This window comes from Cebidichthys violaceus, unplaced genomic scaffold (genome assembly GCF_023349555.1).
Source record: "Cebidichthys violaceus isolate CVI_PGR_0920_01 unplaced genomic scaffold, fCebVio1.0.p SCAF_3, whole genome shotgun sequence".
Classification (NCBI taxonomy): Eukaryota; Metazoa; Chordata; class Actinopteri; order Perciformes; family Stichaeidae; genus Cebidichthys; species Cebidichthys violaceus.
This window is the reverse complement of record NW_027176483.1, coordinates 3723543-3745088: the sequence shown is the minus strand read 5'-3', so window position 1 is coordinate 3745088 and position 21546 is coordinate 3723543. Positions and strand designations below refer to the sequence as shown.

Below are 21546 nucleotides of genomic sequence, written 5' to 3'. Positions count from 1 at the left end.
CAACACACCAAACAATTTGCATTTATTATAACAATTTATATTTTATATTTATGATTCTATATTTAATATTAATTAAACATATCTGCTGCAATGTACTGCACATAAAAAATGCAAGGAAGGCCAGCACAATAATATTTTATTATATTTTAATATATATTATAATTCATATGAATAAAAGTGTTTTGGGGGGAGAAGCTGATGAGCAAAGATTTTCATACTTAATTAGGGCAAAGACAAATATTGAGGCATTGTTGGAGGGAACGTTACCTTTATGATATTTGACAAGTGCAATCATTTACAGACAGTGGTGGAAGAAGATCTCATATTTTACCTATAAATAAAAGCAGTCATAACACACAACTAACACTTCTTGTTTATGTGTTTACTTAGTGAGTAAATGTAAAAAAGTAAAAACCAAAATATTTTAAGTATCAAAGTAAAAGTTATTATAATACAGAATGACCCCTTTCAAATATATTTTCAAAATATGATTTGTGTATACATATATTATATAGATCTCATTGTAGTATTAACATGTCAGCAGCGTTTTAATGATGTAGCCGGTGGGTCTCATTTAAAATAAGCCTGACTGAGAGGTTAAAATCATAACAATGCATCATATTGTATGCAACATGTTTTTGCATATTGAATTCTGATTCTGCCAACTAACTACAGCTGTCCAAAAACAATGTAGTGGGGCAAAAAGTAAAGTGGAGTATTAGAATAAAACCGAAATAAAGCACAAGTACTCAAGCACGTAAGCTGAGTAAATGTACTCGATTACTCTCCGCCACTGTTCCCAGTCCTTTGCTTCCCCCCCGTACAGATGTTGAGTTTAGACGACAGTCACGGAGACTGTTGTTGCTCTGGCGCTGCCTCTGCTTTTAGCGGGTGATATTCAAAATAAAATGACGCGTGCAGTAGTATGCGCCAATGCCAACGGAGGGGGGCGTCTCCCAACTATTTTGTTACAAACACGAATCCGGAGTAAGGAGTCTTTTTTCCTGGGTATGTAACAGCTGGTTAAACTGAACAATATTAACAGTGTCGCCGATCTAACAAGTGAACGTTGTTTGTGTCGAAACGCTTTGTGGGCCAGTCGCGCCTCCGTATGCTTTTGTGTCCTTAAATGAATCGAAGGGGGCTTTTTTTTGTTGGCGTAATGGTCGACTACAGAATAGTCCCCCCCCAAAAAAAAAAAAATACATGGCAAAATGTTGCAGGACGTCATTTTGTCGGCTAGTAAACAATGTCCTCGCGGGCTGCGTGGTGGTAATGTGAGGCATCCCGCGGTCTGGAAGTCGAAACCTTTCGTCTGCAGCGTTGTGTGAGCATGTAACGCTAAAGGATCGGTGGAGAGGGAGAGAGGGAGAGGGGGGGGGGAGAGTTGTTGTGGTGAGACATGTTAGACGTTTCACTCCCCGACTATTGAAGTAAACAAAGAATACGATTTTTTAAGCGCGCGGTCGTCCTCTCTGCAGGAAAAAAAAATGGGGCTGCGTTGTTTTGTTTTTTTTGGGAGCGCGGCGCGGCGCGGAGAATGGCGTGGCTCCGCGGCGCCGATGTTTCCACACAGCGAATCCGACGCCGTAGTTCCCGTTCCGTTTGACTTTGGCATTGTTTGGTAAGGGCAACCGGGATCACAGCTCTTACCGCCGAGGGGAGGGAAAGGTGCAGCGTTAAAGCCGCCTTTTGGGCCCCCTTTGCTTTAACCGAGCCCCCCCCCCCCCCCCCCCCCCTCCCCATGGGTGTTCATTGCAAAAGCGTCGATTTTCCAGATGATGCATTTTAGTGCCTTTTGTTTGGAGTGCAGCCTGTAAATACACACGTCGACCAACGCTGATCGCACGAGGGGGGGGGGGGGGCTGATCCCCCTCACCGTGTGCACCCATGAAGCTCGGTGTTGTGTATGTGGGGGGGGATATCCACAGCCCGCACTGCGTTGTCTTGCATGCTTTTGCACAAAACTTGAAAATAGATACTTTTTAAGCTGCTGAAAAATGAATCCTATATTGTGCGTTTAAAGCTTTGGAAAAACAGCTGTGTTTTTTTTTTTTTTTTGTCAAATGCCGGTCGGTCTGCTGCATGTTTCTTTTGCAGAGAGGCTCGCAATTGTGTGGTAAAACCCAGGCTAGATAGTGGAGTACTGTGTGTGTGTGTGTGTGTGTGTGTGTGTGTGTGTGTGTGTGTGTGTGTGTGTGTGTGTGTGTGTGTGTGCGTGCGCGCTGCAGCCGACGGGCGCTGCTGAGTCCGCTGCCTGGGCTGGAATGAGGAATCCCGGGCTGGTGTTGCAGCTCCGCCTGTCGTGGGCGATGGTTTATTTTGGAAGTCCCACCTTTTTGGGATTTGCAACGACGGTTGGATGCGATGATTGGCTGAAGCGTCCACAAAGAGGAGGGACACGAGTGCAAAAGCAGAGTCCCTCCTACAAAAGTCACGTGTTACCAAACTCCAGGAAGTAGCTCGATGTAGATGGATGTTGATATATCGGATGAACTCTAAATCGATCCAGTCATAGGGCCTGGTGATTTTGATGTGGTCTACGTGGTTAGTGTAAATCAAGGATATACTGTATTGTGTCGTATTGGTACAGCAATGTGCTTGGTTGACTAGATGAGCGTTGAAAGTAACCATATAGTGAATCTATATATACAAACGTGTATGTAATACACACCGGGATGGATTAGCAAGGGCCACAAGGTGATAATGTTGTGCCCTTAAATGAGCCTAAGGGTCATTTAGACCTTTTATTATAGGGGCCTCCAAATAAGTTTATCAGGTCAAGACAATAATAACTATAATAATACTTTAAAATATCTATCTATCTATTATTATGTTATTAAAACATGGAGGGTGTGAGTCTGTTTGTGTATACTGTGAGAGGAGGCACTACAATACTGCAGTTGCCCAGTATGAAAGTCAAAAAGTGCATTTTTCCCGTAAAGTTTGATGTGTATTTTAACGTAAACATATATTCCACCTGTATTATTGTTATTACTATAGTATTATTACTATAGAAATACATAACATCCCTGGGGAATATGTTACAGATGCAGGATAAAGAATAGCCTTGCAGTGCAAAGAGGTATGTCACTTTTTCAATAGAAAAAAAAACCCATAAAGTCTAATTTAAAGACGCATTAACATTGCACGAGGCCTTACAGTTACCTTAAATGTTATACTAACCACACATAATACAGGCGGGACTGTTCACACCGCTGGTATAGTCGCGCTTCAAATCAAAATGGGCGTGCATGGTGTCCGTGCGAGAAAAAGTCTTGATTGACATTTCAAACTCACAACCCGGGTTCATTGCCCCGCCCTTCCGTGGCTGCACTGATCGAACTGACCAATAGCGCCCGTCTGGGGGCGGGGCCATATATATGAAAACCCCGCCTCCCTCCCAGAGCTAACTGAACGGAGATTGTTTTCCTCTCAGGGAGAGATTTTCACTTTGCAGCCCCGCAGCTTGAATTGTTTATTTTAAATCCACACGCCACTGATAAGTTGCTTTTCGCACATACGTCACTTTGGCATCTTCAGGTGCAGCGGTTAACCCACAAATAACGGATTATCAAAGCATCATTTGGGATCTTCAGCTTGCTATTTGGGAGAGGGGTGAGTTCAGCTGAATTCATTCAGCAAGCTAGCACAGCTATAGCTACACACCTACCGTTAACAGACGTTTTTAAGTACACCACACAGAGAATCGGCTTTTCTTTGCATGTCACTCACTCGTAACTAGACCAGATAGGAGTTCTCTTATGGATCGATAGCTAACGCTTTCTTCAGATTAGCCTGTTTCAGCAAACCACGTCGCTAACGGTTAGCTGCATGTGCTCAGTCCCGGTCGGTGCTACTCATGTTGTTTACATTAGCTAGCTAGCAGCTAACTGGCAGCTCACAGCCCCTGTCGACAAAACGAGTTATCGGTGTAGATAATATAAAATAAAATGCTTTCGTATACTTTTAAGCTGCATATGCAGCCAGACGGCCAGTACGTCAGCTACTTTTCCTGGCTGAAATGGAAAGTTTAATTTTGCGGTAACCCCTGCGCCACGCTCTAAATGGCGGGCGTGGGGAAAGCGTCGCGCTGTAACTCGAGGTCGGTGCTTGTGTTGCCAGGCCATAAAGGGGATGGTGAATCGCCGTGGTCGACTAACGGTTAGTTAGCATGTAGCTAACGGATATAGCTGTGTTTGTCTGTACGTGACTATAACGTTACTACATGTGGAGTTGAAGGTTTCTATAAATACTGCCGCGTCGCTTTCTTTAGGAGCGAGACTTTTTAGTTCACTGTCGGAAGCGTCTCAAGTGCACTTCAGCGAGACAGCCATTGTGTCACTTCTGCTCGATATTTTTGGGTTATGAAACGTGATTCATTCTTCTCCCGTCGGGTTATTTTTACGCTTTGTCTTTCTTAACGCAATTCATTCAGATGCTTGTGGAGTTGTTGCTGTCTCGAGGAAGTTGTGAATGACCAGACTGACGTCGACGCTCCCACAGCACCTGTTTGTTGCATCGGTGACGTAGGCGGTCTGTAGAACTCGCAGTCTCCACAGCCAATGAAATGCGTTCCGTGCAAGTTCACAGTCGGGTGCATTTAGTCATCGCTTCAGCACTAAATGAGCAAATAGTTGTGGGGATAAAATAAAATAATTTTTATATTTATGTTATGCAACATACGTATCATCCAAAGAAAGAGATTATGTACACAATATAACAAAGACAGTCGATTAAAGGAGCAAACGCTTTGTATTGTTGTTTCCCTGACTGCTTACTTTTCCTTAAAGCTCCCTCCAATCTGCTCATGCACACACAAAGTCTCCTTGTTTTGCATACTGTTGCTCCACCATCTCTGCAGCAGTCCTGTGGTGACGTAGCTGCTCTGTTGTTACGTACATAGCAGCAAGGAGCTATTCAGCACATCTCCTGTGTATATACGATTTTAGAGTTGGTGTTGCCAGAGAGTCTCAGGACTTCTGTAAGTTTAAACAAAAGTGTAATCAGACACACACACAAACCTAATCTTATGTCAGCATGACATTGACCTAGTTCCCCGAAAAAAGTTCCAAAAGTATAACACAAACTAAAACCGACAACTCAATGAATCAATACACTCCATGTAGTTGACCTCTGTAGACCCTCAGGCGTCTTTGTGCCACAAACAGCAGCATTGGGTGTTTTATTGGCTTTATTGTCAGAGACCGTGGAATCATTTCCTTCCCAAGCCAAACAGAAGTGGCACAGTGTGTATCCATAAATTCACAGCTTAAGTAAAAAAAAAAAAAAAATTACTGCCACATGTATCGAATGAAATCAAGATGATTTCCTGTCCGTGTGAAATAAGGTCCATATGCTTGTTTATTCGCAGGTCTCTCAGCTCTTACGAGAATGACTTCATAATGAAGCGGCGACTGGAGGATCAGGAAACGGTTTTTGCGTCCCAGCAGCGGCGCCTCGCTGGCAACCCGGAGGCGTTCCAGCATCGCGTCCTGGCCCCCGCTCCAGCCCCGGCTGTGTATGAGGCCGTGTCTGACAACATGCAGCCCACCGCAGGCGTCCAGTACTCCGTCCCCCAGGGATACCAGGTATGCTCTGCTTGTGAACTGCAGATTTGCTTTAAGCTCACTGACTTTTAGATGTAGAACTAGGTCAAATCCAGCAGTTTTAAGTCACCCGTTGCTCAGAACTCAGGCTGTGCTCAGAAACTGAAGCGCTGTTGTTGTTTTCTTTCTCTAAGCCATCAGCATGTCTCACTTTTTACGAAGATAAATTGCCGTACATACATGTGATCTGTGGTGATTCTGACCAGATATACTAAAGTTAACTACTTGCCGTCATTGTCACAGGTGTCTCTGCTTTCCCAGGTTCCCACCGTGGCCCAAAACAGTGGCGGGCATGGGCACACCCCGAACCCAGCCGTCCACGGCGGCTCCCACCACCACAGCCCGGCAGTCCAGTCACATGGGCCCTCGGTGCTGTCGGGGCACAGCCACACAGCTGCTCCGCAAGCCTCCGCACAGGGCCAGCAGTTCCAGAGGCTCAAGGTCAGTCAGTCCGTTTTTTTATTTTGACAGATTCTTACAGTCCAATGGAAAACCTGCAGATGTCAAGGAATGTTCATGCCAGAGACTTTAGTGAAGATACATATACAGACGTTATTAGAGGTTATAGGGACATCTGTGTGTTTTTAGCCCGTAAGAGGTTTAGTTGATTTGTTGGTTGCTGGTAGTTTGAGCACATTTTCTGGTTAGTTACACGGCTGGTTCACCTGTATCACACAAACATCAGATTTTCCCCCTTAACCCTAGTTGTTATTGTGGTAAATTCAAAATGAGATGGTGGGGTAAATGGTCACTCTTGATTTGTTACTGTATAAATGTTTAATATCAGATTTGGGTCAGATTGTCATGTTGATGAAATGGACTTTAAAATGGACTTCTCCTCTTCTCTGTCCCAAAGGTAGAAGACGCTCTGTCTTACTTGGATCAAGTGAAGCTGCAGTTCGGCAACCAGCCTCAGGTCTACAATGACTTTCTGGACATAATGAAAGAGTTCAAGTCTCAAAGGTGAGGAAACGTTCTCATTTTACAGAACAATACTGTGTTACTACGACGCACAGCCAAAGTCAGTCAACTCAGTGTTCTGAATCTACATGTTATGAGTTATAACTCCTTCAGTTCTACCGTGATCAGCATTGTCATGGTAAGTCATTTCCACAATTGAGTACTAATAATAGCAATGAAAATATTGATAACTTGCAAAAGCCGAAGGATAAGACCGTGAATTTCAATCACATTTTTTCTAACCAGAACCATTCCCACTTGTCTTTAAAAACCATAAAAAGCCTTTGACTTGTCTTTTAATCCTGAAAATATTTTTTTTTAGCTCCCATAAAGACAATTAGCATATTTTCACTGACCTCTTTTGCTGAGAACGGTCGGTCTGTTGTCTCCGTCAGAAATGCATTTGTTCAGAACGATCTGAAGTTCAAAGGTCACGAGCTGCTCTCTCAAAGCCCCACAATGTCAGCAGCTTTTGAAGTCGTATCCCAGGTGTAGCAGGATGACAGTCAGGGTACATTTGACTTCATCCAGTCCACTTCTGTCCCCCCCCCCCCCCCCCCCCCCCCAGTATTGACACCCCTGGGGTCATCAGCAGAGTGTCACAGCTCTTCAAAGGGCACCCCGACCTCATCATGGGCTTCAACACCTTCCTGCCACCTGGCTACAAGATCGAGGTCCAGCACGCTGACCTGGTCAACGTGACCACGCCTGGTCAGATCCACCACATCACCCCGCACGGCATTTCAGTCCAGAACATCCCCATAACGGGGGTCGCTCCCCAGCATCCGCCCCAGGTCCCGTCTGCTGCGACCACCGCCGCCCCGCCCCTTCTGACGCAGCCCACTCCTGCCAAGATGAGCAAGGTGAGTAATTCAGAGTAGCATGTGACGAAACAATGCACAAAAGCTCTCTCCATATATATATATATATATTGTTATTCCCATCTCCACGGGTTTTAAAAAAGTTTTGCAAATCTGGTGTTCTGCGGTGCAGCGGCGCGTCTAAACCGTTTTATTTTGCGGGCCTCCCCCAGCCTCTTCAGCCTCAGGCGTCGACACCGAGCAGTCAGAGCAATCCGTCCATCCCCGCGTACACCTCTCCTCGCTCCCCGCCCATGCAGCTCCACCCGCCCCTCAGCGGGACCCCCGCTGGGCCGCCCATGCAGAACAACCAGCCCGTGGAGTTCAACCACGCCATCAACTACGTCAACAAGATCAAGAACCGCTTCCAGGGCCAGCCCGACATCTACAAAGCTTTCCTGGAGATCCTCCACACGTACCAGGTCAGTGGCCTGCCGCTGAAAGCCGCAGTGATGATTTGGTGGCTTCAAAAGATTTTATTCTTCCGTTGTCTGTGGGGGGAGATGTCGGTACATAGCGGTAACCCCGCTGTCTGTTGTGGTTAAGACCCAGAGAATTTAGCAGATCTCTGGGTCTTACCAATGTCGTCGCATTTTGGGAGGAGCCACAGAATTCGGCTGAATTGAACTTTTTAAACCAAGAAGACACAAACAAGCAAATTTTTAGCAAAAAAAAAACCAAACTCTATGTTTGTGTGTTTCTCACATACTTTGCCAACAGGAATCTATGTGCTGCACGATTCTGGGGAAAAACTGTCATTGCAACATTTATTTTTCTGCAACATGAAAAGTGCACTTCCTGTTTCAGGAAGGAACCGCTTGATCTCATGTTTGTAATGAAACCATTTTCACTTCTGAAACTTGAACTGTTGTCATGTTTCAATTACACGACCGTGTCCAAAGTGAGCTTAGCAACGTAGCTCTGTTTGGAGAGGCAACGCGACGACGAGTCCGACCCTACTCTCTAAAACTTTCAATAAAAAAGAAAATCTGCTGCAAGTGCATTTTAGAATTGGATGGGAGGCCTTTTGTACCCTCTCTTGTTACTCAGTAAGTTCAAAGTGAACATGTGCTTTTCCACCACAGAAGGAGCAACGTAACGCTAAGGAGGCTGGTGGGAACTACACACCGGCTCTGACGGAGCAGGAGGTGTACGCTCAGGTGGCGAGACTCTTCAAGAACCAGGAGGACCTGCTGTCAGAGTTTGGGCAATTCCTCCCCGATGCCAACAGTTCAGTGGTGAGCAGAGACCCTCGTCTTCACTTCAGTGCAGATGTTAAAAGTTACTTTTAGGATGGGCTCTTATTTAGATACTTTTATACCAGTTAAACATTCTGCATTCGACCGTGTTTCTAAACACTGACCCGCTGGAGTGATCCCATCCTATCTGTAGTTCTGGAGATCCAGAGTCAGGTGGAGCGTGTTCGTGTACCCTCGTCTTAATCAGCGTTACGTATTCTTCACAGCTGTTGAGTAAGACCACGGCCGAGAAGGCGGAGTCCGTACGGAACGACCACGGCGGCACTGCCAAAAAGCTGCAGCTCAACAACAAACAGAGGCCCAATCAGAACGGCTGCCAGATCCGCCGCCATCCAACTCCGGGGTCCACGCCCCCCGTCAAGGTACGCGCATGCTGCATCCTCGCACCCCGCTGAACCCTACACCCTCCCGTTTCCTTTTTTTATTTCCTGTCTGTGGTTTTTGAACCGACTAAACCGATGTCTTCTTGTTGCTATTTTGGTAACGCTACAGAAGAAGCCCAAGTTGCTGAATTTGAAAGATTCCTCGGCGGCAGAAGCCAGCAAGCATGGAGTCGGAACAGAATCTCTGTTCTTTGAGAAGGTGAGGTTTTTATTTGTGCGCTGTGTTTTTTGTGTTCATGTGAAAGCAAACATTAATTAAATGAAAGGTTATGACACAGGATATGAAGGAAGACAGCAATAAGTATTACTCAGAAAGTGATGCTGCTTCATATTGATTTGACTTATCAGATATCTAATAACGGTAATTTAATATAGTTTTAACATGCAACCTTCTAGAAATCTTGAAATAGTGAAGTTTGTAAAACTTTCCGAGATAACTACAGCTCAGTTCTGTTAAGGTATTTTAGTCTGTCACATGCCGTCCTGACATTTTATTCCTCACTTCAGGTGCGCAAAGCCTTGCGAAGTGCAGAGGCCTACGACAACTTCTTGCGGTGTCTGGTCATCTTTAATCAGGAGGTGATCTCCAGGGCCGAACTAGTGCAGCTGGTGCTGCCCTTTTTAGGGTGAGTCCTCTCAGTCGTCTCACCCGGACAAATACTTTTTTTTTTTTTTTTTTTTTTTTTCCTCTACAGTTCACTGTATTTATCATAATTATGTGTTTCACTCAATTATGTTGCACAGAAAATTCCCAGAGCTGTTCAACTGGTTTAAAAACTTCCTGGGATATCGGGAAATGTCCCACATCGAAACGTACCCCAAGGAACGGGCCACCGAGGGCATCGCCATGGAGATTGATTATGCTTCCTGTAAGAGACTCGGTTCCAGTTACAGAGCTCTGCCCAAAAGCTACCAACAGCCCAAGTGCACCGGCAGGACTCCCCTTTGTAAAGAGGTAGGAGCGGAACATGGGAGAGCATGTTGTATATTTGTGTTTTAAAGCCTACGACAAGTTTTCTAATTAGAGGACTTGTCTCCATGTTAATGTGGACAGATTCATTGTATCTGATTCTAATGACGCAGTGTTTGTTTCTGCCTTGTCCAGGTCTTAAACGACACCTGGGTCTCCTTCCCCTCCTGGTCTGAGGACTCCACGTTTGTCAGCTCCAAGAAGACTCAGTACGAGGAGCATATCTACAGATGTGAGGACGAGCGCTTTGAGGTGAGCAGGAACATCAAACATGTACGACTTCTCTGCTGACGTCACCACGGGGGGGGGGGGGGGGGGGGGGGGGGGGGGGGGGGGGGGGGGGGGGGGGGGGGGGGGGGGGGGGGAGGATATGGGGGGATGGGGACGGACGAGGACCAGCTGTTGCATTGTCCTCCTCTGGGATTTCTTTCTTTTAAAACTTCCCCGAACAAAGACTTTTGACTTTGGCCTCAGAGCGCCATCTAGTGGACCGCGGAGGTACGGCCAAATGGTCTGATTAAATTAAGAATATATATTTTTTGATATTCTTTGATGTATTATAGACACGGATTCTCCGACGTCGTTTTAGTTCTCTGTGGACATGTGCGGTATTGCAATGACAATTTTCCCAATAGATCACCATCGTAAAAGAGACGTCTCTAAGACTTTTGACAGGCCTCCTCCGGCCGTAAACATTAAACATTAAAGGCCAGAAAAGTCCCTTTTTTTTTCTGACTGACGTCACAGCTGAACGCTTTGCTCGTTCACACAGCCGGGACGGGCCAGAGGCTGGTATCCAGTTCTGTAATACAATCCAGCGTTCCCTCGAATGCAGCAACACAGAATGGAATGGGTTTTAAATCAGAAAAGCGGGAGACAACCCTCCACTAGTTAAAGCTCCAAAGTGCGTAGTGAGGAAATATGACCCTGAATACATTACATATTTATGCATATGAGCAGGTAGTGATGAGTGAGGGCTAGCAGGATGTTTAATGTGGTCATTACAGCTGACAGTGGTATTACACATATTTACAGCCCAGCTTATCTTTTCTCCTCTTCTTGTCAAGTTGGTTTTTTTTTTGTCTTATTTATTTGGGAAGGTGGTCCTCGGAATTGTTCTAACAATCACAAGTGGGCCTTCAGTTCCAGAAGGTTGAGAACCGTTATACAGTATGATTTTTGAGTTAAAGATAAAGGGCAGCAATGGATATTAAAAGCACCCCGTTTTTTTTTTCTTTCTCACCCACAGTTGGATGTAGTGCTGGAGACCAACCTGGCGACCATCAGAGTCCTGGAGGCGGTACAGCGGAAGTTGTCCCGCATGTCGGCGGAGGAGCAGGCCAAGTTCCGCCTGGACAACACGCTGGGCGGCTCTTCAGAGGTCGTGCACCGCAAAGCCATCCAGAGGATATACGGAGACAAGGCGCCCGACATCATCGATGGCCTGAAGAAAAACCCTGCAGTGTCGGTCCCCATCGTGTTGAAGAGGTGGGAGTCGAACGTACCCCAGAACAATCATTCTTTTACAATATGTGTATTTGGAAATGGAGGCGGTTTTTGCTCTTTAACTAGAGTTCTATCGTGTAGTTTTAAATATGGCCTAAAAATGCATAATTCTGCATCAGACGTTTGAGTCTGCTCTGCCATTTTGTGTGTGTGTGTGTGTGTGTGTGTGTGTGTGTGTGTGTGTGTGTGTGTGCGCACATGAATCGACTTTTTGCCTTCTCTTCTAACCAGGTTAAAGACCAAGGAGGACGAGTGGCGGGAAGCCCAGCGAGGCTTCAACAAGATCTGGAGGGAGCAGAACGAGAAGTATTACCTCAAGTCTCTCGACCATCAAGGCATCAACTACAAACAGAATGACACCAAAGTGCTTCGATCCAAGTCCCTGCTGAACGAAATCGAAAGCATTTACGATGAGGTACGTTTCTCTCTCCTGTACCTCAGTGGCGGACCGGCGCCGAATCTGAATTTACAGCCCATGTCAGCGTTTAGCTCATTTAGAGTACATCCACATTACTCCGTTTTCGTTTGGAAACGCATATGTTTTGCTACGGTCACACTGAGCGTCCGCACTACGCCGGCGTTTTGGAGCACCGTAAACGGAGGAGTTTAGAAACGATCCCGAAGCCGGATGACTTTGGAAACTCCGGGTAGCGTATTCGTGTGGACGGACGGAAACGCATAAGTTTGGAAACGATGACGTAGACACGCGCGATCGACTACCAGGTTAATTTAACGCGGACAACTGATTACAGGCGTTGCTGACCTTGTTGTCTTTACTAGCAGCTGTTGTCCAGTTAAGGTCTGCATGTCTGCGGAGGAAACAGCTGTTATTGTAGAGATCAGTGAGCGGAGAGAGAGAGAGAGAGAGATCAGTGAGCGGAGAGAGGGAGAGAGAGAGAGAGAGAGATCAGTGAGCAGAGAGAGAGAGAGAGAGAGAGAGAGATCAGTGAGCGGAGAGAGAGAGAGAGAGATCAGTGAGCGGAGAGAGAGAGAGAGAGAGATCAGTGAGCGGAGAGAGAGAGAGATCAGTGAGCGGAGAGAGGGGGAGAGAGAGAGAGAGAGAGATCAGTGAGCGGAGAGAGGGGGAGAGAGAGATCAGTGAGCGGAGAGAGGGGGAGAGAGAGAGAGAGAGAGAGCGAGAGAGACCCGCAGCGCTGTAACTAACGTTAAGTCTGAAAAATAAAACTTATTAAACTTTCCACGAACTGTATCTGTTTGAGTGTATAGAGGAAGATTTGAGAGAAGATCTTAAGCATCAAACGTGTACTTACGATCATTAAAGACTACTTTATTACTCTGGTTGCTTAGTTACAAAATACGACAATCTACTTCCTGTTTACATCGGCGCATGCCCAGTGAACGTGAAGAGTCACGTGATATTCGTTTCCAGGCGTGTGGTCTGGACGGAGATCATTTCGGAAACGATGGCTGACGCTGTGTGGACGGAGATCGTTTTCGTTTGAAAACTAGTATGGATGTAGCCTTAATGTCTGGTTTTTATGAACATAAACTACTTTAGGAAACTATCTCAAATGGGGAATTAACAGATTTTAGAGCCGCTCTCATCTCAGGGTCAACATCTATTCTGTGCATCCAAAACGCTGACGTATACTTGTTCTTGCGTCGCAGCGCCAGGAGCTGGCGTCCGAGGAGAACGCCACGCCGCCCACGGGCCCCCACCTGACGCTGGCGCACGAGGACAGCCAGATCCTGGAGGACGCCGCGGCGCTCATCATCCACCACGTCAAGCGACAGAGCGGCATTCAGAAGGAAGACAAGTACAAGATCAAACAGATCATCTACCACTTCATCCCCGACATGCTGTTCTCCCAGCGGGGCGAGCTCTCCGACGTGGAGGAGGAGGAAGAGGAGGAGGAGGAGGAGGAAGAAGAGGGGATGGATCTGGAGGAAGGCGCGTCCAAAAAGCACAACGGCGTCCCCGGCAGCAGGAGCCCCACCAAGTCCAAGCTGCTGTTCGGCAACACGGCGGCGCAGAAGCTGCGCGGCTCCGACGACGCCTACAACCTTTTCTACGTCAACAACAACTGGTACATCTTCCTGCGGCTGCACCAGACGCTGTGCTCGCGCCTCCTGCGGCTCTACGGCCAGGCGGAGCGGCAGATCGAGGAGGAGGTCCGAGAGCGGGACTGGGAGAGGGAGGTCCTGGGACTGAAGAAGGAGAAGAACGATAATCCAGCCATCCAGCTGAGACTGAAGGAGCCCAGTGAGTAACAACAGAGCCTCACATGCTTTATGTTCTGAACGGGACATAAAGCACTTTTTTCAAATGTGTTTTTTCGGTGCTGTCTCGCGTCATTATGTTTGAGAGCAAGCAGACATCACTACAGTGGATATCTCCAACAACTGTCCCTTTTTTAAGACTCTTTTGCATCTTTCCCATTTAGGACAGAGCATACGTTCTCTATTTCTATTTTGACATCTGGGCCACCTTCCTGCTCTCTAACGCCGTGTTCACACCAAACGCACCGTAACACGTAAATTCTCTTTTTCCGAGAGGAAATTGTTTGAAACATATTTGTGGGATTAATGCAAACATTGGAAATTACAAGAGAAGGGGATCAGTAGTTTTATTGACACTGATAATTAAACAATAACGTATATGAATACATTTACAGAAAAAGCGAAAAAACAAAACTAAAAGTGGATGAAAATATAAAACCGTACTGAATATCTAACCAATGATCACCGGGTTGATTCTTCCCGTCATGTGCGGGTTGACTCAGCCATCAGATCCTTTATTTTAAATATCGTATTTCTTCTCTCTAGTGGACGTTGAGGTGGAGGATTACTACTCGGCCTTCTTGGAGATGGTTCGGAGTTTGCTGGACGGAAACATGGAGGCTTCTCAGTACGAAGACTCGCTGAGGGAAATGTTCACCATTCACGCTTACATCGCCTTCACAATGGACAAACTCATCCAAAGCATCGTCCGGCAGGCAAGCGTCCGTTTGTTCTCTCGCCTCCCGGTTGTTCTCCGTGTCATTCGGCGGCCACACAGAGCCCCCCCCCCCCCCGTTTGACACTCTTTGAGATGCTCGTTTCCCCGCTTTTAAAACAATCTGCTCTCCATCCAGCTCCAGCACATCGTGAGCGATGAGATATGCGTCCAGGTGACGGACCTCTACCTCTCGGAGAGCGCGAACGGCGCCAGCGGAGGAACCGTGTCCACCCAGTCGTCCAGGAGCTCTGCGGAGGCAACGTATCAGCGGAAAGCCGAGCAGCTCATGTCTGATGAGAACTGCTTCAAGGTGAATACAGAAAGTTCCTACAGTCACTGGAAAAAAAAAATGTTGGGGGGGGGGGGGGGCGGTGATGCAATTGGATTACAGGTGATGAAACATTGTGCAGACGTTTTGAAAATACGGGACTCGGTTCAAATACAGTTCATATCAGGAGAAGTTCTTTAATTACTCATTTTCCACCAGGCTGCACGGTGCAACGTGTTTGCTTTAATTAATCCAAATAAGGACATTTGAACGCTAAGGACTCTGTGGATGTGTAAAAGCAGCTGAAGGCCAACTGCCACCTACAAGCGAATATTCCTTTTGATGCGCTCCCTTCCATTTATAGCCTCCTCAGTGAACACAAGTTCATCCAGTTCTGTCAAAAAGGGATTACAGTTCCCATTAGAAAACTGTGACTTAAAACGTCCCCCCTGCAGGTTCTTCATGCAGCTAGATGCACTCTAGTGTGATGCAAAAGTGAAGTGAGGGAGATTTACAAAGTACAGCAAGAAAGAGTTTTTCTTTTGTTGTTGTTGTTTCTTTGCATTCATACATTTGTTAAACACTAAGAAGACTAATGAGAAAGACGGCATGACTTCAGACAAAGATTCTGGATTTCAACCTAATGCCACATTTCCATCAGCAAAAGTTGTGGATAGTTCCTGGTACTTTTGTTGTTTTTTTTGTTACCACTTCAGTTGATGTGCCAAACCAGCAGAGCTGTTATTAGAAGGTTGAGTTAAAACACTGCAGGCCACTGATTGGTCACATCGTCTCGATGGAAATCGGCTAAAAATGTCGCCGGCTCTCGACGCTTTATTATCCGCAGTGGAACAAGAAGTGTAGAAAAGGGACAAGAAGCGAGTGAAGTCAAACCATGCAGTGGGGAATGAGGCTTAATACGCTGATGTTGCAGCTCGGCCCTCTGAGCCCTCAGGACATCCTGGCTTCTTTTTTTTCTTTTCTTTTTCTTTTCTTTTTTTAAGTCTTTCACACAATGTTTTAATTTAGCTTCACACCCGTCTCATCTCCGTCACGTTCTCAGGTGATGTTTTCGAGGAACAGGTCGCAGGTGCAGCTCGCGGTGGAGCTGCTCGACACGGAGGAGGAGAACTCAGACGAGCCCATGGAGGCCGAGGTAAGAAACCGTTTCACCCTGTCAAAGATTATCTTCTATTTCTACAAACCAGTTGGGCAAATAGAGTCTGTGATGGCTGACAAAATTAGAAGGACTTGGGGGCCATGATTTTTGGCTTTTGACTAGTCATGAATTCCCACATTGCTGTTTAGTGGCAGTGAATGATTCTCATTTGGCTGCTTATGTCACAGTAAGTATCATGTTTGAGTATTATCTTCATATTAAATGAGGGAACTAAATACCCAGTGAATAAATGCAAATAAAAGTTGTTTTTACATTTTGTCTAGTAAGAGGGTCTACTTTTCCAGCTGGAGTGGAAAAACTAGTAAGGACCTATTGCCAACCTTTTGGTAATACTGGTGATAGTAGTAGTGTTTATTTGCGTCTTAACTCTGCGTTACACTTGTCCTCTGTTTGCAGCGCTGGTCCGATTATGTCGGACGCTACTTGAACCCGGATTCCACCACACCTGAGTTAAGGGAGCACCTCGCTCAGAAGCCCGTTTTTCTTCCCAGGTGAGTTATCGCATCATTAGTTCTTCTCAAATTTGCAAATATTATTTTTGAATTGTGAAAGCACTTTTATGTCTTTTGACGCAGAAAAAATAGGGTGATGTTAATGGTAAGGACTTTTTATTTTACTGCATAACATCAGAGTATCTTGCTCAGTATACTGAACACCTCACCTTGCTATGACAAGTCAAATGCAAAAAGTGGACCACGAGTCCTCTTGATTTAATTTAACGCCAATCGATTTGTTGTGACACGTTCCCGCCGGCTCTCGTTAGTCACGCTCATCGCGCTCGTCTTTACGCTCGCCTCCAGGAATCTGAGACGGATCAGGAAATACCAGAAGGGCCGCGAGCAGTTGGACAAAGAGGCCTGCGAGGGTGGCAAGAAGTCCCTGGAAAAGGAGAAAATGGAGTGCATGTTCAAACTCAACTCTTACAAGATGGTGTACGTCTTCAAGTCTGAGGATTACATGTACAGACGCACCGCTCTGCTGCGAGCTCACCAGGTATTCACCGCTTTGTGGGGGGGGGGTTATGTATAACGTTCAGAAAATACATTTGGCCAAGCGACAGGTTTCCTAAAGTTTCACAACATATCGTACTCTTGATAAACAGATAGATTTTTAGTGTGGTGGAAATTAAAGTATTTCCTTGTGAGAGATCTAAAAAGTATCTTAAGCTTTCTGTCTTTTAAGGATTTATTACAGGATAAGATATAGAAAAATTATAAAAGAATAGTGAACAGATTTAACCACTATTAATTAACAGATTAATAAAACAGAGTCATAGATTACGATACAGCTGTATAGCAGAGAGCGTTCCTTCACCCATGGCAGAACAAAGGAAGACTCCGCCTTCTCTGTAAAGAAGGCCCTTCTTAAATGCTTGTCTGAGCGGAGTATCACCCTCCTCAGCAGAAACTACGTATCAATCAAAGTCCAGCTGTCCAGTTCCATGTGGCCTAGGGATGTTTACATAAATCAGGTAACCATCTGTTCTCTATAAGGCCCTATCAAATGGAAGTTGCCCCCCTTTGTTCCCATGCGCCTGTTTATCCAAAGGCCAAAGTTCAAACTAGATAGAAAACACATAATCAACGAATCTAAGTAAGAAATAATCATTAGAAGTCACATGAAACCAATTTCCCCCCGACATTTAGCTGAGCAAAAAAGACTGAAAAAGGGTAAGCAGCTCAATCCAAAGCTGACTTTTTACCGTACAGATGTGAGAGGAGCACATTTTTTTTGTCTTCTTTCCCAAAATGAGCAACAATTCCTTTAAGTTCAGTACAAACTAGGCCTATATAAGCACTGTTGATAAGGCAAATAGCCTCATGGAGGCGCATAACATACTGTATATCACAGCTCAGCTGACGGCTGATTGTTTGGGCTCTCAGCCACCAATGAGGGGAGATGATTTATTTATTTATTTATTTATTTATTTAGGTCATGTCCTAATCATCTCTAGTTACTTAAGACTGTTATCCGTAGGAGTCATTGTCTCTTCCCCCCCCCCCCCCCCCACCCCCCACTGAGCATGACAACACCATCCTCTTTTTCCCTCAGTCACACGAGAGGGTGAGCACACGGCTGCACGCGCGCTTCCAGGCCTGGGTGGACACGTGGGCCAAGGAGCACGTCACCCGTGACATGAGCGCCGAAACCAACAAGTGGCTGATGGGCGACGCGCGCGAAGGCCTGTTACCCTGCACCACCAGCCGCCAGCCGGAGATCAGTCACTTTGTGAACATCAACAAGTACCGCGTCAAATACGGCCCGCCCAGCAAGGCGCCGTAGCCGAGGACAACCGGGAGGGAGGGAGAGAGAGAGTGAGTGTGAGAGAGAGAGAGAGACTGATTTCTGGGGGTGTTGGGTCTGAAGTCAAACAGGTCAGGAGTAGAGGTAGGGCCGAGGGCTTATTAATGAGTTTTTAAGGATCGACATGGGAGCACAATTAAGCTAGCTACCGTGTATGTTGCACCCGGGGCGGCAGGATTACCGATTTTACCAGCGTTTTTAGCTGGGCCCATTTTTTTCGCAGGGCCTTTTGGTGCCAAAACATAGGAATCGTCACGATCCGGTCGCAGACCTGAGCTCTTACCAGCACGCGGAGCCGCTCCTCGCGCCCCCGAGCCTCTTCTACGGGGCTCGGCGGCGTTAGCGGTGAGCCCGCGAGAGATAGAGTGGTGCTTTTTTTTTTGTACTTTTCTCACAACTTGAGCTTCGGTTTGGACCATTTTCGTCTGAAGCCAACAAGAGTAAGAGCTCCACAGAGGTGAATCAATCATACAGGGATTTCATTTATGATAGTGTTATTCTACAGTATCCGTGGAAAACAATATGGTGGACAAGTGCACTTATTTTAGAAAGAGGAAAACGTTTCGTTTCACAGATTTTGAAGGTTCGGACGGGAGCACAACAGAGTCTGAGAGATCTGGTTCTGACATTCCTGCGTTAAGGCCAAATCACAATTATGTACCCATCACAAGACGGAGCGACGGTTACACTGGCTCTTCCGAAACACATGGCAGCATTATTAGAAACCGTGCCTGAGCCCCACACAGTACTGTCGGGGGAACGTCAAAAAGCACTGTTGCGTTTATGTAAAACAACAAAAACTGAAAAAGGAAAAAAAAAAAAAAAAAAAAAAACATTTGCCACACAACACTGTTTGGTCTCGGACTGTAAAATTGTATAGCTTGTGAATGTCAGATACTGACATGTATTCCAGTGTATGTGTTGTGTATATATATATATATTATATATAGTTCTATTAACACAAATGATCCTCGCCGCCCTGGAAGTCAACCTTTTTAAAATGCCCTCTGCCAATACACCAGCTTGTGTACACACACACACACACACACACACACACACGTTCGTCTCGTCCTGGGAGGACTGTCCACATGCCGTTCACGTTGTAAATACACTGTATATAGTCTCAGACTTTTTATGACAGATCTGTGTTGTCGTGCTAGTAATACTTTCCAAGCTTACTGTGGACTTTAGTGATAAATGGCTAAAGTTAGTATGTATATGAAAAAGACAAATGCAAGACCATTTATTACAGTTTTTACCAAAGGGAGTTGATTATAAAAAAAATAGCTGTTTTTTCCCCTCCCCCCCTTTGTGTGGTCCTTTATGTCTTTACTTTTTAATTTCTGTAGTAAAAAAATGTGGAAAAAGTAGAAATGTATCCAGGTCTTTCAGTTTTTATATATGAGAAATAACTTCTGTTCTTTCTTCTGAATGTGACATTTGGTTAAAAAAAAAAAAAAGAAAAATCACTGCCCCCCCCCCCCCCCCCCCCCCCTTGACAACCGACACCGTCCGTGGTGATGCTGGGATTGATTTCATCTTCAGATGAATAGACGACGGTCTCGCCTTGAGAAGCACGCTTCCCTCCCTGGATAGATTTCTGCTGCAGACATCAGCCCACACCATATTTTTGATAATGGAAGAAGTCACACGAGCATGTCTTTAGTCCCTTTATTTAGACATTATTTAAAGTAATAATAAAAACGATATTTGTAGCCTACGGAGCCCTTTGTGGAGTTGTTGATTGATTTATTTTATTTTAATTTTTTTCCCCCCACACTTAACCTTCAGTCATTTGTGTTTCAGTGAACTGACAGCAAAGCTGAAAGAGAATCTTTTTTTTGGTTTATCTTTTTTATCAAACACAATAAATAAACACCGATTATCTTGGTTTTCTTCTCAGATACAGTGTTTACATTTTACATCCTGGTACTTAAGACTACAAGAAGCCTCATTCACATCGGTTTAGACAAATAGATTAATTAATTATACAGCAAGGTGTGTAACACACAATAGTTGACTTTTAACCACTAGTTCCAGTAGGCTAAAACCAGCACCACAGTGCACTTATTGTTGTAATAATTGTACGAAATCACTCAACTATATCCTCTCTTTATGAAATGCCAAAGGCTTAAATCTGTGATCATGCATTCTTGAAAAGTCTTCAAAAGCACTGAAGTCAGTTTTTACAAATATGTCTTAGAAGTTATTTTAAAAAGTCAAACGTTTCAGTTACAACAGTGTGGAATATCTTCCTCTTGCCTGCTGTTGGCAATAATGTAATTAAATATTTTCAGACTGTGCACTGAGTTGGAATGGACTGTGTATTGTGCCGCAGGAGGCTGTTCAGAAAGTCTGCTCGGAGTCCGCTGTGACGCACCGCCATGTTTCTACGGTAGCCCGGAACGGACAAACCAGAAGTTTCTCACCACTAGATGCTGCCAAATCCAACACACTGTACCTTTAAATTAATTGATATTATTAAGTTAGTAAATTCATCCATGCCTTTTCTGCCGCTTCTCCAGTTCCAGTTCACATTAATATAATTAATTACAGAATTCAGAATTATTATAATATTTAAATATATATATTTCTATATATATATATATATATTTCTATATATATATATATATATATATATTTCTATATACATACATATATATTTCTATATGTATTTATATATACTGCTTGGAACTACTGAAAAATGTAATTATAATAATGAATAATTCTAGTCCATATTGTTCATACTGGTTTTCCATCATAGTTGTTGTTGAACAATGATTTAATTTACTAAATCTGTGAAGACATGTAGCGACAGAGAGGATATAAAACAGGAATTGCAGTACAGAGGTGGTCTTTCGTGAGAAGATCAAGTGATGTCCTCCCTTTAGGATCCTGCAGAGGGAGTCCTCCATCTGTCCACCAGCACAAAGAGTTCCTCACATTGTACACACAGTATTGTTTTTAACATGGGTGAATATTAAGCTTCCTTCACGATGAACTAAACACATCTGATGACTTGATTACAGGTTATTAGTTAGCCTTTCAAAATTAATCTTTTCATTCAATGAAATGGCAAATCCACACATTTAAAAAGCAGAAACTAATTTTTCTGAATTGATTCTGGTAATCATTTTTATCAGAAATGTTTTGAGAATATTCTGCTTGGATTTCAATAGCATGCTAATTTTTACTAAATACATATTTCACTGTCCAAAGTCAATTTTGGGTAAAAAAAAAAAAAAAAAGAGCCATATTGTCATCTTAACTCACCATACTCAAATGGCT

General features: G+C 44.8%; 1 protein-coding gene across 3 annotated transcripts; it reads left to right on the top strand.

The window, feature by feature from the left end:
- The first annotated feature begins 957 nt into the window (after window positions 1–957).
- On the top strand, window positions 958–20162 carry sin3aa (SIN3 transcription regulator family member Aa). 3 transcript variants are annotated; one of them, XM_068722738.1, is made up of 22 exons: window positions 958–1008; window positions 5375–5591; window positions 5853–6050; window positions 6466–6572; window positions 7138–7432; window positions 7603–7851; window positions 8515–8667; window positions 8895–9050; window positions 9181–9270; window positions 9579–9697; window positions 9816–10026; window positions 10177–10293; window positions 11291–11529; window positions 11779–11962; window positions 13177–13771; window positions 14335–14504; window positions 14643–14816; window positions 15838–15930; window positions 16351–16445; window positions 16530–16551; window positions 16755–16947; window positions 18007–18083. In XM_068722738.1, the coding sequence occupies exons 2-21, from the start codon at window positions 5406–5408 to the stop codon at window positions 16902–16904; spliced, it is 3603 nt and encodes a 1200-aa protein (XP_068578839.1). In that variant the 5' UTR covers window positions 958–1008; window positions 5375–5405; the 3' UTR covers window positions 16905–16947; window positions 18007–18083. The 3 variants fall into 3 exon arrangements, with proteins under 3 accessions (XP_068578839.1, XP_068578838.1, XP_068578836.1); XM_068722737.1 differs by lacking the exon at window positions 16530–16551 and having other exon boundaries at window positions 5871–6050; window positions 18007–20162; XM_068722735.1 differs by lacking the exons at window positions 958–1008; window positions 16530–16551 and having other exon boundaries at window positions 18007–20162.
- The last annotated feature ends 1384 nt before the right edge of the window (window positions 20163–21546 follow it).

Excerpts from the sequence above, each read along its gene's own strand:
- sin3aa (XM_068722735.1), top strand. The coding sequence starts at position 5,406 with ATGAAGCGGCGACTGGAGGATCAGGAAACGGTTTTTGCGTCCCAGCAG. Across the intron at positions 9,698-9,815 it reads CTGGTGCTGCCCTTTTTAGG|AAAATTCCCAGAGCTGTTCA; the intron begins GTGAGTCCTCTC and ends TATGTTGCACAG. Across the intron at positions 14,505-14,642 it reads TCCAAAGCATCGTCCGGCAG|CTCCAGCACATCGTGAGCGA; the intron begins GCAAGCGTCCGT and ends CTCTCCATCCAG.